The sequence below is a fragment of the Littorina saxatilis genome, linkage group LG1, assembly GCF_037325665.1.
Source record: "Littorina saxatilis isolate snail1 linkage group LG1, US_GU_Lsax_2.0, whole genome shotgun sequence".
NCBI lineage: Eukaryota > Metazoa > Mollusca > Gastropoda > Littorinimorpha > Littorinidae > Littorina > Littorina saxatilis.
Genome location: NC_090245.1, coordinates 29,265,082 through 29,279,211, shown reverse-complemented (window position 1 = coordinate 29,279,211; position 14,130 = coordinate 29,265,082). Strand labels below are relative to the sequence as shown.

General features: G+C 40.7%; 1 protein-coding gene across 1 annotated transcript in view; it reads right to left on the bottom strand.

Moving 5' to 3' along the window:
- The window catches only part of LOC138966449 (serine/threonine-protein phosphatase 4 regulatory subunit 1-like), a 49,657-nt gene extending 37,067 nt beyond the window's left edge, over window positions 1-12,590 (bottom strand). The window contains exons 1-10 of the mRNA XM_070338701.1: window positions 12,567-12,590; window positions 12,439-12,483; window positions 11,203-11,299; window positions 10,631-10,737; window positions 10,179-10,321; window positions 9,502-9,562; window positions 9,139-9,224; window positions 1,543-1,647; window positions 761-826; window positions 89-360 (exon numbers count right to left, since the gene is read on the bottom strand). Coding sequence (XP_070194802.1) covers window positions 89-360; window positions 761-826; window positions 1,543-1,647; window positions 9,139-9,224; window positions 9,502-9,562; window positions 10,179-10,321; window positions 10,631-10,737; window positions 11,203-11,299; window positions 12,439-12,483; window positions 12,567-12,573 — 989 coding nt within the window. The 5' untranslated portion in view covers window positions 12,574-12,590. The remainder of the gene's footprint in view (window positions 1-88; window positions 361-760; window positions 827-1,542; window positions 1,648-9,138; window positions 9,225-9,501; window positions 9,563-10,178; window positions 10,322-10,630; window positions 10,738-11,202; window positions 11,300-12,438; window positions 12,484-12,566) is intronic.
- Window positions 12,591-14,130: the final 1,540 nt, after the last annotated feature.

Genomic DNA, 14,130 nt, shown 5'->3' with positions numbered 1-14,130 from the left:
TAATAATAAGAACTACCACATAATCTTTTGTGAATTTTGTCTTGTCAGCTTCCAGAAATCCAGCTTGCTAGGAAATGAAGTCGCCTACCTGTATTCCCGCAGAATGACAGACCCATCTTCAGCAACGTATAACCCGGTCAGTTCTGGGTCAGCAAATGTCGAGATAAAAGGTCCTAGCTGTTGGAATGCCGACATGCGAACCCAACGAGACTGGTCCGACAGTAAATCCACGAACAGCTTGGCCAGACACTGTCTTCGAGTCTCTAACGAGCAAGCGCAGGAGATTGTCATGAAGCACTCGGCACACGCCTTGCGCACGCCCCACACCCCATCCATGCACAGGTTGTAGAACTTTGGAAGCTGCACAAATGAGCAAGTCTTGGTTGAGTGACCTACACAATAACCTATTGAAAGGTAAAATGCCTTTTAAAGAGCATTGAACAGATTACTTTGGTCAGAGAGAATGCTTGATTTTTATATATTTTTGTTGTTTTCATTAATCTTCTATGGTTGATTTAGACTCTACAGCTTCATGGTCTTGTGTGTTTCTGATGATGTCCTTTCAAAAGAGCATTCAGATTACTGTGAACAAAATACTGTTCCTGTTTTTAACACTCTTCTGTGGTTAATTTAGCCATTACAACTTCACACTCCACTAGATTTGTTGTTTTCATGTGGAGGGGAAAGTCATGTTTGGGAAAATTCACCCTGTTTGGTAAATGTAAACGGGTTTTTTAAAAAGCACAAAATGTTGGCTTACCAATATTTCTTCACTGTTCTGTACTCCCACGACATTGCAAACTTCACCAAAATTGGAAGCACACACCTGCACATCACCAAGAGGGAAGGGTGATTAAATGCTAAAATGATTTGACACACTTTTCACTACGTCATTAAAATGAATTTCAAAAGGGGAAAAGGCCATGCAATGTCTCCATTAGGGACTCTTTAGGCCAAAAAAAAAAAGTCTGTTTACGGTAACATAGGGTGAAAAAATAGGGTCGGTAGGTCGGCTTTTTTTTTTTTTTTCTTCTCCCCTCTCTATGATGTTTCACAGTTCATTTCTTCTCATCAATCCCTGTTTTGCCCAACATAACTATAAACAGTACTTTGAGCTTACCTCCCTTCTGTCGTCTGCTGTTTGAGCGCAAACAGCTCTATTTTGGATGCGTTTTTTTCCCCCCAGACAATCCAAAAAAAAGATTAGGGTCGGGCCTAAAAACTAGGGTCGGTCGGGTTACCGTAAACAGACCTTTTTTTTGTTTGGCCTTACATACTTTTCCCTCATAAACATATGCAAAACGCAAATTGTAATTTTCTCAATAGAAGAAAAATCTAGGGCCCGTTTAAGTCTTTGGGCTTAGGCTAGCGAGGTCATTGTGTTGGCTGTTTTTGTGTGTGTTAATCTTTTAGTTTTAGGATGACAAACTGGCTAAATGTTTTAAGATCGCTTCACGCGACTTGTTATAATGCATGAAAAGAATGCCATCTGTAAGAAAAACCTCTGGATGTAGAAACACACACAGTAAACAAAATACGCACCTTACGAACATGAAACAAGGGATCTGTCAACATCTCGCAGAAACGGGGAAGAAACATCCGTTCGGTGATGTCACGTCCCAGTAGTGGTGCCATCTTGCTCATCAACTGTAACAGACATGATGGCAAAGGGTCATTTCACAATTTCCTTCAGTCATTTTGATATGCCCAAACCACAAACAAAATGAACACGCACATTATACATAAACACACACCTTCTTGCTCTCTCCCATAATTCATAATCTATCTATTTTAAACTCAAATACTGAACAAGTTGTAGTGCGTTGATTGGATGTAATTACTCTGCCTAAGCTCACCAAAGCTGCTGTGATATGAACTGTGTGACAACACATCCCAGCAATTTTGATGGCACAGTACAGAGATATTCTGTCTTCTGCTGGAAAGAAAATCTCACATTATAAACATGTAAACCTGAATGCTGTAAAATGCTAACTAGAAAACCCAGCGATTATGTGTATGGCTGGTGTTCATATAACAGCTACTGTATCAATTACCAGTACCTTGCACCAAGAACAAGTACCATAAAAAGCATATTGTACCCAACAATGACTTCAAGTTTAACAGATGCAAAAATTCACTTTCAACTTCTAAAGACAACGGACCACGAGATGCAGATCAAATGACACAACCAGCTCATCCAAGCAGGCTGTGATATGGTATTAACAAACACATCACAACCACTTGAATGGACCAGTGTATCAGATTGTTCTCGTTAGATTTTCCGAACACAATGCAACAGGCACCAGCTTGCCAACACCTCCATACAATACAAAAGATACCATAACTGCCATGAAATATGCCAATCGATGGTAATCTACTAACAAGCTTTGGTCACGGCGATTCTGATCTCAATCATTAAGCTGGTCATGACAAGTCGGGATATCTTGGTTTTTACATTTAGTCAAGTTTTGACGAAATGTTTTAACATAGAGGGGGAATCGAGGCGAGGGTCATGGTGTATGTGTGTGTGTGTGTGTAGAGAGATTCAGACCAAACTACTGGACCGATCTTTATGAAATTTGACACGAGTTCCTGGGAATGATATCCCCGGACGTTTTTTCGATAAATACTTTTGATGACGCCATATGCGGCTTTTTGTAAAAGTTGAGGCGGCACTGTCACACCCTCATTTTTCAATCAAATTGATTGAAATTTTTGTAAAGCAATCTTCGACGAAGGCCGGACTTCGGTATTGCATTTCAGCTTGGTGGCTTAAAAATTAATGACTTTGGTCATCCAAATTTACGTTCATCTTATTCTAAATCATTTCCTGATTCCAAAAACATATAAATATGTTATATTTGGATTAAAAACAAGCTCTGAAAATGAAAAATATAAAAATTATGATCAAAATTAAATTTCCGAAATTGATTTAAAAACAATTTCATCTTATTCCTTGTCGGTTCCTGATTCCAAAAACATAGATATGATATGTTTGATTAAAAACACGCTCAAAAAGTTAAAATGAAGAGAGGTACAGAAAAGCGTGCTATGCAGCACAGCGAAACCACTACCGCGCTGAACAGGCTTGTCAGTTTCACTCTTATGCACAAGCGGCGGACTACGGTCATTGTAAAATAATGCAGTGCGTTCGGTTTCATTCTGGAGTTCCACAGCTTGACTAAATGTAGTAATTTCGCCTTACGCGACTTGTATTCATTTCCTTTGCATGTAGCAACTGGAGCAAAAAAGCTCACCAAAGCAGGCTGTGATTTGATCAAAACAACAAAGTCACAACCACTTTAGCGGGCATTGTTACTCTTCACAGATCTGGACCCCACGCAAGTGCTGTTAGTTGGACAACCACCTACAAACCCTTTACTAGATAAAGCCAATAACCTTCCACCAGCAAAAAAAGACTGGTCCACCTAAAAAAAAAAAAAAAACAACATAGCAACCAGCGATGTGCGATGTGCGAGAGGTTCCATGTGACAGAGAACTCACCAAAGCAGGCTGTGATTTGAGTCAAAAACCACATATCACAACCACTTTGGCTGATTCTCCAATCACTTTTAGTCAACACAGCAAGAAGCAGTCCCACTGACATCCAGTGCCATCCCTTCGTAAAAATAAAAAATAAATCCCCATCAAATCCAGCAACAGAGTTGCACACAAAGCAATTGCAGCATCTCACGAAAGACCAAAAGCAGTGCTATTGATGGGAAATTCACTTGCACTAAGAACAACTATCTGCATAACAAGAAGTCTAGCAACCGAATTCTATACAGAACAATTTGCAGCATCTCATGGAAGAACTAACCATACCTGACTATGCACAATGCAATCCTGATAACTACAGTAAATCATGCGACCTTTTGACCACCAGTACATACCTAATGTCGTTTAACACAAGTGGCCATCATAAATTTGATCACCATCACATGCAGAATCAGTCGAGAAAAACTTCCACAATTGACTAAGTCATAAATTAAAATAGGCTCATTAACCAATGACTAATACACAGTGTAGCATACAGGTATATTAAACTGAATGGGTACTTGGTGAGGCATGGGTAAATGGGATGTATGTCATGATGCTACATAGTGACTATGAAATGGAACAATGAAACGTCAATGGCGGTGAGGATGAGAGAGGCTGGCAGAAAGCTCACCAAAGGAGGCTGTGATATGAATTGTACAACACTTCACAAACCCCTTGGCGCCATCTCTAACCAGTGGAGATTCGCACCTGCCAAGTATTACGTTTCCACAAACTTGTAGGATATCTAACCCTTTAAACAAAAAACCTCAAATATCAGTTAGCTACAGGGCTTCTACTTGCGCAACCAAAAGCTAACTTACTTACTTACTGCCTTTCACGCCTGGTGGCGTGTAGGGCAGCAACCAAAAGCTAAGGCATGGGCAAAAACCAATTTTTTACAAAACTTACCTACCCCCCTTTTTTTCAATGTTACCAGTATCAACTGTGGGCAAAAACCAATTTTTTACAACTTACCTACCCCCTTTTTTTTAATGTTACCAGTATCAACTGTGTTGTGCCAAAACGTAAGCCATCATTTGCTTGTGCCTGAACTTTTCCCCCATATTGATTGAATGTTGCAATTTTTTTGTTCCCTTGCAGTCAGCAGTAAGCACTGTGTTAGAAGGCTCACCAAAAGGCTGTGATATGAGAGGAAAAAACATTTCACATGCCTCTTGATGCGGTTTCTGACAAGTGATGACAATGGTGGGCGACTGATTAGTGAGTATATGGAGATGCATCAATGGTGATGTAATATGCTAAGATAATACCAATGAACCAGTAAAAAAAAGAACTATGCCATTAACTACTCTGGTTGTGTTCACCGACTTTTCAAGGACCATAGATACAATAGCAGATTATATTTACTGCAGAACCCCGAGAAAGAAACTAAAATCCAATCACAAAAATCATAGGTGCTATGAAACATGTCACCTAATCACTGAAGCCATTCTAAACCAATCAGTCAAATACCAAGCTAATTCAGCTCTTGTTCACTCCAAATGAAGGTAGAAATGGAACTGAACACGTTCCATCATGCATTACATCAAAAATCCTCGCCCAAACTTCCAGTAAATGTTTTTCTACCTCAGTCAACTACACAGGAAGCAAAAATGACCAAGTAAGAACAGCAGACCATACCAGGAAAGAAAGCTCACCAACAGCTGTGATATGAAAGCTATGAACATGTCACTGAACCGTTGATGACATTTCTAACATGTAATTAAGTCTTACTCATAGTTAGCAAACCCTACAGACATTACAGGAAATTTGGGCCAGTTGTCAAGTAGGAATCTATGAATGGAATAATTCTTTGAAAGAAAGCTCACCAAAGGCTGTGATATGAAAGGTATTAACATGTCACCAAACCATTGATGACATCACTAACAAATGATCCATCCATACTCCTGGGAAGCTAGTCTCACTCTACAACACACAACACACATAAAAGACGTACAAATCTATAAACTGAAGAACACTTTGAAAGAAAGCTCACCAAAGGCTGTGATATGAAAGGTATGAACATGTCACCAAACCATTGATGACATCACTAACAAATGATCCATCCATATTGCTGCGAGACTAATCTTACTTCAAGTATAACATTACAAGAACGCAAGAGCAGTACTTCAATGAAAATCTATAAACTGAAGAACACTTTGAAAGAAAGCTCACCAAAGGCTGTGATATGAAAGGTATGAACATGTCACCAAACCATTGATGACATCACTAACAAATGATCCATCCATACTCCTGAGAAGCTAGTCTCACTCCAAGTCTTACAATACAAGAACACAAGAGCAGTATTTCAAATAAGAATCTTTAAACTGAAGAACACTTTGAAAGAAAGCTCACCAAAGGCTGTGATATGAAAGGTATAAACATGTCACCAAACCATTGATGACATCACTAACAAATGATCCATCCATACTTCTGGGAAGCTAGTCTCACACTAAGTCTTACAATACAAGAACACAAGAGCAGTTTTTCAAATAAGAATCTATTCTTTAAACTGAAGAACACTTTGAAAGAAAGCTCACCAAAGGCTGTGATATGAAAGGTATGAACATGTCACCAAACCATTGATGACATCACTAACAAATGATCCATCCACTCCTGGGAAGCTAGTCTCACTCCAAGTCTTACAATACAAGAACACAAGAGCAGTTCTTCAATTAAGAATCTTTAAACTGAAGAACACTTTGAAAGAAAGCTCACCAAAGGCTGTGATATGAAAGGTATGAACACGTCACCAAACCATTGATGATATCACTAACAAATTTTCCATCTATACTCCTGGGAAGCTAGTTTGTTTGTTTGCTTAACGCCCAGCCGACCACGAAGGGCCATATCAGGGCGGTGCTGCTTTGACATTTAACGTGCGCCACACACAAGACAGAAGTCGCAGCACAGGCTTCATGTCTCACCCAGTCACATTATTCTGACACCGGACCAACCAGTCCTAGCACTAACCCCATAATGCCAGACACCAGGCGGAGCACCCACTAGATTGCCAATTTTAAAGTGTTAGGTTTGACCCGGCCGGGGTTCGAACCCACGACCTCCCGATCACGGGGCAGACGCCTTACTAGGCCAACCGTGCCGGTCCTGGGAAGCTAGTCTTATTCCAAGTCTAACACAAGAGCAGTAATTGCAATGAGAATCTATAAACTGAAGAATACATCTTGAAAGAAAGCTCACCAAAGGCTGTGATATGAAAGGTATGAACATGTCACCAAACCATTGATGACATCACTAACAAATGATCCATCCATACTCCGGGTTAGTCTTCCTCGAAGTCTGACACTACAAGAACAGCAGAGCAGTAATTCAAATTATAATCTATAAACTGAAGAATGCATCTTGAAAGAAAGCTCACCAAAGGCTGTGATATGAAGGATATCAACATGTCACCAAACCATTGATGACATCTCTGACAAGTAATTCAGTCTTAGTCCAAGCTAGCAAGCCTCGTTTCAATATAAGAGAACCCACGACCTCGAACCAGGGTCCAGCAAGCGAGTACTAATAAACAGAAGAGAGTACCGTGAAAGAAAGCTCACCAAAGGCTGTGATATGAAAGCAACATGTCACCAACACTTTGATGCGACTTCTAACCAGTCGTTTCACCGTCACTGCCACAACATAACTCCGCCGCATAAGACAAAACATTTGCCATGAAGCAGGTAAGTAGGTTTTTGTGTGTAACAAGTTGGTGCGCTGAACAGGAAAGCTCATCAAAGCTGGCTGTGATATGAGTGAATCAACACGTCCCAACCACTTTGACCGCTCTCCTGTCACAGCTCTATTATCTCCCTTGCCCTATTACCATTATCAAGCACCGAGATTGGCGAAAACCCTGTCTACTCTCATGTATAATAACTCCAGCGCCTCTCACACTGTGCCTATAACCACAGAGCCTGTAGAACTATCTCTATGATCCTACAGTTAAAAAATGTCACTTGCACTGCTTGATGAAGACAAGAGCGGCAAGCTCATCAAAGCTGGCTGTGATATGGTCAAGAACAACACATCACAACAACTTTGACGGACACACCACACTCACAACTGTAGATAAATCACATCCAAAGGCAACCAACAGATAAATCACATCCAGTTACAATCAACAATCAAGTATACCACCGAGACAGACAACACTGTAGTCTTGAATAACAGACATTGTTGTAAGCCCAAACGGTGCAAAACAGGAGGGAATGAGCCAGCACTCTAATGATCCAAGCAGGCTGTGATATGACTGATAATCACACGTCACAACCGCTTGGTCACTAGCGTCACTGCTCTCGCATAAAGCATGATGCATTGAATGAAGAAAGCAACCCAGCAAAGTTACTCATGTAAAATTGAGACCTTTTCAAACAAGCCAATCCAACCAACGCTATGCAATCATCTCCCATCAAATCCTTTGAAGTGTTGGTTGTGGTCGGTAGCCATAGTGGTGTGGTGCTGTGTGGTCGAAGAACCGGACTCATCAAAATTGGCTGTGATAGCTCCTAGAGGTATACTATGACACCCAACATCAATGACCCTGTCAATCAAATCTCTACCACTACTATCTATTGACATACATACAACAGAAAATACATGATCTACCAACTAAGAATGCCTTCTACCACAGATCTCCCTCTGGATACCAACTTTCTCTGTCACAAAAGCTTCAAGCCACCTTCTGAAAAATTGGATGTCATGAAGAACTTGAAACGTTCCATGGATAACCCTAATCTGGCACCATGAAGACAACACATGAAACATCAGCAATGGCAACCCTGGGTAAAATTCAAAGATCGTCCTTGTCCCTCAGTATAAATGCAGTGCTGTCCCTCAGGTTGAATGATGTGCAGACGAATAACGGTGCTCATCAAACTTGGCTGTGATAGGTCCTACAGGCTTACTACAACACCCAACATTGATGATCCTGTCATACGCTATTTCTTCTTCAACAGGGATCCTGACCTCCTACAATTCCAACATCAACACCAGTGATCTATCACTATGCCCAAACACTATTCAAAGAACCAGAGACATTAACAAGCTAACTACGCTGTAGCCCAGCAGGTGCGGCTCCAGTCAAGAGAATGACCGAAGCCCAGCTAAGGGCACTTAACAACTGAGCTACAAAGGAGAAGGTGGTCAACCCAGTTTTCTTCACTTCCTTAATGCAAAAGACAGAGTAATAAGATGGAATTCACAAACACATCTCACTACCCATGTCTTTCACACCAAAACATGAACACTGGTTACAGCCATGAACTCCAATTCAGCAAAGCTTGACAACTCACACAGAGCCAAAAACAAACCCACCAGCCCATCCAGTGAGCTAAAGCTCAGTAATCTTGACAGCTTGGGTAAACTTCCTGATTCATTAGTGATTACTCATGAAAATATGTACATGAAATGGTCTGGAAAATTTATTTGGTGTTACTTCGTTTTCAACCACGATGGGTTATATCGCGACGGTGGAAAATGATCCTCTATACCCATTCAGTGTAAGGAATGAATAATGAAGCACTATACACTGGTGATCAGATGGAGTAAATGGATGAAAACTGCAAGGAAGAGTGTGATGTAAAAAAAACTTACAGCAACAGCCTCTGTGCGATAGTCGTCCAGACTGCTAGGACTGGCCAGTTCCAAGATGACACCGACCACCTGTTGCTCTATGTCCTCTGAAAAATACACACCAAAATTATAAACCATAACGATATTTAACATTTATGCTGTACTAGAGACTGACAAAATTCTCATAGCAAAGAAATTCTCATTACGATCTCGCTCCCATTTCATGCTGCTGAGAACAAGAAAAAAATTCCAAACATCTAACCATATAACATACTGCGGAATTAGGTGTGCACCTAATCGAATTGATCAGTCTATCCTAAAAAAAACTATTATTTTATGAGTACTACTTAGGATGAGAAACATTGAAATCAAACAAATACTCACCTTTTTCAACAAGACCTTGTTCAAGCAGTACCAACAATGCAGCCTGACTGGTCTTCCGAACCTTAAAAAAACAAAACAAATATCAGCAAACACAGAGGAGAGGGTACAAAAAATAAAACATGTACCTAATCAAAACCAAGTGGATTAACTACCAACAGTGGAGTAACTTTCCAAATATAAAATTAATATTAATTATGCTAGGATTTCTGCTTAAATGGTAAAAAACAATCGAATGTATTCTAGCACATTGATTTTTGTGTCGTCCCCCTTACCCAACCAGTAAGCAACCTTACCTTAACATTTTTAATTTGAAATATGTGATGTTTCAACCAGCGTCAACATCTATGAATACCCTAGTCAAAAAGTTGCAAATATTGGAACGGTTGTTCTCAGACCTCCGTCTTAGTTAACGCAATGTTCTGACCCCAAGCTGGTCAAATGTAAAAAAAAAAAAAGTATCTTTTGACACAATATTCTCTTCTTCTGCGTTCGTGGGCTGAAACTCCCACGTACACTCGGTTTTTTTGCACGAGTGGAATTTTACGTGTATGACCGTTTTTTACCCCGCCATTTGGGCAGCCATACGCCGTTTTCGGAGGAAGGACACAATATTGACTTCTGTGTGGAAAAAATACACCTTGAACATAAAATCACAACATGTGAGGACTACCCCCTACCTGATTATTAGCGTCATTTAGGTAGCGCACTACCATGGGCAGAATGTAGTTGGGCATGGCGTCAACAAAGATATGCTTGTTTTCCTGACAGTACACAGCGATGTGGGGAACCTGCTCCATCAGCTCGGATCGTACTGAAGGCTCTGCAAAAGTAACCAATCCTGAACACCAAGTACTTTATAAGCCGAACGCACAGCAACTATCTACCCAATGTCCTGTTGAGAATGGAAGTCTAATGAACAAATTAACTTACTTTCACCAATTCTATTCCTGTACATCAGGTTACAATAAATAATTTAGGCAATACATACATTGTAAAAATAATATTTCGCTTGAAAACAGTAACAGTATTATTAAAGTTGCATTTATAGCCACAAATTTCACTTCCACTACAGGCTGAGTTTAAATAACCCTGCAAATAAAAAGCACCCCCCCAAGAGGCCTGCACCTACCTGTATCCTGTGAGATCCTAGCCATGGCGTCCAGTACAGCAATGCAGTTATCGATGTCATCTCCCACTGCCCGCAGTGTGTCCAGCATGCTGCGTGCCACCATTTGTCTGTAGACAAAAATAGTATGGCAATGCAGATTCCAGTAGTCTCCAATTGCCCTCAATGTGTTCAAGCTATGAGCCACAATTTGCCTTTTACTTCCTGGGTTATAGAACAGAAGAAGAAAAATGTGAATGTAACAAACCCCAAAACATAATCCATGTGCACAGAGAATGTGGGTTTGAATTCGTTTCTTTCTGCATGTTTTTTCCCTACCCTGCAATGCTCAGTCTTTAGCTCAGTGTTGCTGTTACAAGGTCAATACTTACACAACTTTCACTCTCAATGCATATTTCACTGGTAACTAGCATATTGTTGCAGTATCTATAGGGAAAAAAACCACCATAATTAACAAAGCAAAAACTAAAAACACACCAAATGCTAAAGCAGTGTTCTGAACTTCCCCTACCCCCAACTATCAAGATAAAAGATTTGCATTCTGTCTAATCAGCTAGCAAAAAATCCTCACTTACCTGTTGAAGATATTGTCGCTGTCCATGTACTTTTCAAGGCGCTGGAGTGGGGTAAGGCTCTCATCGTTGTCACCCATGCCATCGTCAAATCCATAGGCTATTGAATACAGCAACAACAAAATTAAAATCAACAGAATCCACCCAGGTCACAAACACAAAAATGAAAGCTAAGCCACACCATGGCTAAATCCGATTCTTATGACTACATGCATGCGCTTTCTGTTCTACAAAATCACCACAACCCAACAACATATTTTTTACTTTTAGCAAGGGTGGTGAGTACTCTTCACTGCTTCCACACTACGAGTTCTAAGGCCAAACATTTCTCACTATTTATTTCCTTTGAGCGTATAACACAAAACCACAATGCCAAATACCAAGCTAAACGTTATTTGTCAGCAAACTTCCAAAAGGCGAAGGCCAACCTTTGCACTGAACGAACAAACAATTTTCATTCCACTCTCGACCACCACGTGTGTTTCTTGCTCGCAAAATTCACTCAAGACAAAGACATGAACATGCAGCATGCCTAAAACATTTCCTTGCTTCACTTGTCTTCACATTCTGTTACACTTGTGCGGTCAGTACCTGAATAAATTCAGCAACAGCGTCACGAAGGATTTTGGCGCGTTTTGCGGACTCCATTGAACACAGAGCGAAAAAAATGTCCGAAGCGTGAGAGTTGTCTGACCTACTTTCTCTCCCCAAGCACTGCAGAACCGCGATGAATATGCAACAAATTAGTCACTGCCTGACTCACAAACAATGGTAGTAATTATCGTCCAGTCTGAATCACCACAGGTTTACCTGAAACGCAGTAAAATTGAGCAGCCGCATGCCGTCGATACCTCGGGTAGCATTCAAAACCTAGGCAATGGCGGGAATCGCGCAAGAAGGCCAAGTTCAAAAGGTCGTCAGGAAACCCCTCTCTGGTCACATGACCACCTCCATCATGGTGTCTTTTTCTCAGCTTTCGTCATTGTTATGTTTGAATTTCGAGCCAAAATTTCACGTGTAACGCTGACATTGCATGTCTTCATTCATATACACTATGATTCAATACAACATATAATATTATTTGGCGTAGGTCTCTAATCATGTGACCTTTTCATTGTTTAGAAGCATGTTACGGCGCGAAACGACAAGAAATCCTTGGACCGAGCACATTTTGCGAATCTCAAACCACGCCAAAGAGACGTGACACACATTCAAATATAAATAAAACGCAACACTCACCATCATCAACGTTATCCTCTGAATCATCTTGAAATAAGTCGATATCTGAAATAGAAAACAAATTCAGTAAGTACCACGCATGACTTCAAAATTTGAAGAAACAAACTAAACGATGTGAGTCCACTCACCCGCCATGTTGGAAAAACCACGAGGTATGTTTGGGGCACATTGATTGGTCGATTTCAGCGTCATCTCGAATGATGATTGGCTTGCATCGATTTGTTTTCTTCCATCTCACGGAAAGATCCGAAGCTCTCACGAAAATGGCCGATGAGTCATAAACTCCCTTGTCCTTGCGTAAAACCATTGTTTGCTCTGAATGAATGAAATACGCACGATTTATCCAAACAGCTGATTGTACGTTCACATCTATCCCCATACTGTGCTTGTCTGTGAAGGAAAAGCCCTCGCATGCATAGAAAAATGCCGTATTTATTTTGTAAAAGGCCGAGTTCTTTGTTGCTGACAAGCCCGTTCGCGGGAACAAAGACCCCAAAGCCTGACCACGAGAGACTGTGAAACCCTTCTCGCGTGCTAGCAGCGGGCTGCCTTCGGTGAGAGTACACAAAGGAACGATGTTCATAACGGTTCTACGTTGTTTCCGTACAGTTTCATGCGATCTCAACCGGGTCAGGGCAGAACCGACTGACAGTGCTAAGTTTTGCTGGGACTCTGTCACTTCACCCAATAAATGAATTCATATTAGATGGACGATAGTCATACCGTTATGTCGAAACAAAGACATCTCGCGTTCCAAAATATCGTAGCAGCTGATAAATGTGTTGTGTTGTCATACGCAGCCAAGTCCGCTCTGATGAATATATTCACAGACACAGAGACTTTAGTGTACTGCGAGGTACAGATGGACACGCGCCATTGCTTTATTACTGAGTTAATCGCGATATTTCATATCGGGCCAGAGATGGTAGAGATGTTAAGTTCTTCGTTTCACTATTTTCTTATTACATTGCTTTTTTATCACGCAAGTGCTGGCAACTCAAATTCAGTCTAACCCCTTTTACTGTGTCGAGACTGAGGATTCTGTCTGTAGCTCTAAACTAGAATACCAGTGGAACTTCGACCTACTTTCGAAATCAAGTCATCACATAAGCCTCGCGGATTAAAGTGCTTGGAACCAAGCCGGAAAAAAATAAGTCGCATGCACATTCCTTCCTCGTGAGATTTTAAAACCTTCAACATAATACACCATCATAGGGTTCAGTTACGATATAGGCAAAATAAAAGGGTGTTTAGAATTATCGAACTGCTACACTGAAGAATACAGGCTTTGCAGGGTGTAGTTTAAGTATCCTATTCAGTGTGGCCACTTTCGATTCAATGGTAAGATCATGCTTGCTATCTCAACAGTCTGTCTCAGAAGTAGCGATTTTTCGAATGGTGAATACGATATTAGCTGCAAGTGAAAAGTGCTAGTATAAAATGTAATCAAAATTAAAAGACCAAACTTCGAGAAATTACTAGAAGATTCAGATGGTTGCGCTGTTGTTGCTGAATGTTGTGACCTCGTTTGCACGCATTTGACCGATAGCTTAATTCATCCCCTAACTCTATCATGGTCTCGATACATGTAGTTTGGAAAAATATGAAGATAATCTTCGCGGCATCAGTGTATTTCACCATGGTTTTTGCATACATGTTCAGCTTTTGCTTCATTTTCATTTACGCTCAAGT